The sequence below is a fragment of the Helianthus annuus genome, chromosome 6 (assembly GCF_002127325.2).
Source record: "Helianthus annuus cultivar XRQ/B chromosome 6, HanXRQr2.0-SUNRISE, whole genome shotgun sequence".
Taxonomy (NCBI): Eukaryota; Viridiplantae; Streptophyta; class Magnoliopsida; order Asterales; family Asteraceae; genus Helianthus; species Helianthus annuus.
The window spans coordinates 8114379-8116993 of record NC_035438.2 but is presented as its reverse complement, the minus strand read 5'-3'; the positions used below and the strand labels follow the sequence as shown (position 1 = coordinate 8116993).

At 39.6% G+C, this 2615-nt stretch overlaps 1 protein-coding gene across 1 annotated transcript; it reads left to right on the top strand.

Moving 5' to 3' along the window:
- Nucleotides 1-243: 243 nt before the first annotated feature.
- On the top strand, nucleotides 244-1794 carry LOC110864567 (inositol-tetrakisphosphate 1-kinase 1-like). The gene has a single exon (XM_022113667.2). It carries the CDS (start codon nucleotides 383-385, stop codon nucleotides 1505-1507), a length of 1125 nt encoding a protein of 374 aa, XP_021969359.1. The 5' UTR covers nucleotides 244-382; the 3' UTR covers nucleotides 1508-1794.
- Nucleotides 1795-2615: the final 821 nt, after the last annotated feature.

The window sequence follows — 2615 nt, the reverse complement described above, 5'->3', positions numbered from 1 at the left end:
AAAGTCAACATGGCTGACGTACGACTAATAAATCAAATCTCAACCGTCCATCAAACTCATCAAATATATCCAACGACAGCAAATACACGTTGCTTCATTTCAACAAAACAGATACGCCACGTAGACTCTATAATATCTTAACCATAGTTAACTTAACTCAACACAAGAGTAAACTCTCCCCCTCTCAAACCCTATATATACCCCCAAATTCACCTCACTCCACTCTCATTCTCCACTTACAAAATCACCTGTCTATATATATATATATACGCATGTATATCTGTATCTATATTCTCCATAACAATGTCATCTCATTAATGGTGATTCCATAAACAAAATCTGTTATGATCTTTTTTTCTCAATTGGAGAAACTGGTTCAACAATGGCGGAAATGAAAACAATGAAACCGAATAAGCGGTTCAGTGTCGGTTACGCATTGTTACAGAAGAAACAGAGGAGTTTTATTCAGTGTTCGTTACTGAATTCCGCGAAGGCACGCGGTATCGATCTGGTTCGAATCGATACCGACACGCCACTAGTGAACCAAGGTCCTTTCGATTGCGTGATTCACAAGTTAACAAGTGAGGATTGGAAGCAACAGCTAACAGATTATCTGGTTCGAAACCCTAGCTCCGTTGTCATCGACTCTCCGGATGCGATTACAAGGCTGCATAACCGGATATCGATGCTCGAAGTTGTTTCTCAGATTGAAGAATTCATCTGTGGTGACAGTGAAAGTCAGGCTGCTTCGGTTGGGATACCGAAGCAGATTGTAATCCATCAACATGATAATTTGAATGAAGATCTGACCTGTTGGACCGGAGGATTGAAGTATCCGGTTATTGCGAAACCGTTGGTGGCTGATGGGAGTGTGAAGTCTCATAAAATGTTATTGATATTTAGTAAGGAGGGTTTGGAGAAGCTGAAACCGCCTACGGTTTTGCAGGAGTTTGTTAACCATGGTGGGGTGATATTTAAGGTGTATGTGGTTGGGGAGTATGTGAAATGTGTGAGGCGGAAGTCGCTGGCGGATATTAGTGAGGAGAGGTTGAGGTTGGGGAGTTTGCAGGGTTCGGTTTCGTTTTGTCAGGTTTCGAACATGAAGTCTAGTGTGAAGAATTGTGATAGTTATTATAAGAGTTTGGAAGATGATGCAGAGATGCCTCCTATGGGGTTGATAAGGAATGTGGCTCGTGGGCTGCGTAAGGCGATGAAACTGCATCTTTTTAACTTTGATGTGATTAGGGATACTCGTGTTGGGAATCGGTACCTTGTTGTGGATATTAACTATTTCCCTGGTTATGCTAAGATGCCTGGTTATGAGTCGGTTTTGACTGACTTTTTGTGGGATGTTTTGACGAACGAAGAAGCTAGGTCGTTTAGTAACCAGAAAGACAAGAAAGAAACGGTGAAAGTTGTAGATAGTGTTGGTGGGCTTGTGGACGAAAAAGGGGCTCTTCCTGTGCTTGCTGTTGGAATGGAAGAACAAGATCTTTTGCGGGTCTAGTAATGTCTGCAGGAATGAGGATCGGTTTCGCTGAAGTGTATGCTGGTCTTTGATGTTGACTGTTGAGTTTGTTAGTAAAAGAGTTATCTTTAGGGTTCTTTACTTTTGTTTTATGGTTGGTAACTTGGTATAGGTGGTTTACATGGTGTTCGTTGTCGCGCTGTCGATAATGTATATTCAATACTCTGCAAGTTTGTAGGGAGTTTAGGTGGCTTTAAAAGGCATATTGTATTGCATCGTGTATAATCTTATATAATATGTGACTTGTGCCGGCTTTAGTGGATGAATCTTGCGTTCTTATGACGTTTTTTATGACGATATTAGTTCTTTATTCGCTGCTGTAGTTTATACGATGTCTTCTCGATTTGTTTAGTGAAATGATAATGACGCAACTTCATGACCGCATCGTTAAACTACTTGGTCTGTCGTTTTTATGTCAATAATTCTTATTGAAGTTATTTGCTCCATACATCAGGGACTCACGGTTGTACCAAATTATAACGTCTTTGTTTTGATATGCCTGTTAGATAGCTTAAATGCAAGCATCCACGTGTTTTTGACACGACAAGCTTCTCGGCCATGACGTTAGCTGTTTTATCTTTTACGGAATTAATTATACTGGCAGCATCACCTGTATGGTATTATAATTACTTGATCTTATTACATAATATCCTCATTTTCTCTCTGACTCTATCTTGCCACCCATACGTTACAATTTACTGATTCTGTTCTTGATGGTACAGCTGATCGTTTATGTCTTCAATAGCTGGAGTAAAACCGAAAATGTGGACTTTGTTACAGTTTAGCTGTGAATATTTTTCTTAAAGCGTTTTCATAAAGAAGCAAAGTCTATATTTTTGTTATGATGATCGTTTTGTGTACGTGTCACATGTTTCTAGCCTTTTGTCTACCTCTTTTACTCGCTCCATTCTTGAAAAATATCTCGAATTGTAAAATGAAAGAGGTGTTTGCCTCCTGAAATTTCACCTTCTGCAGCACATCATGTTATATCTAAAGTTAACATCTTTTAGCTCGATCGACCCACCAACTCGATTTATTTCCTCTCCAATATCACTCACTACTTGTGTTCCTGGTCAAGAAACTGGAA

What these genes read in the sequence shown, in the direction of transcription:
- LOC110864567 (XM_022113667.2), top strand. Translation starts at nt 383, where the DNA reads ATGGCGGAAATGAAAACAATGAAACCGAATAAGCGGTTCAGTGTCGGT.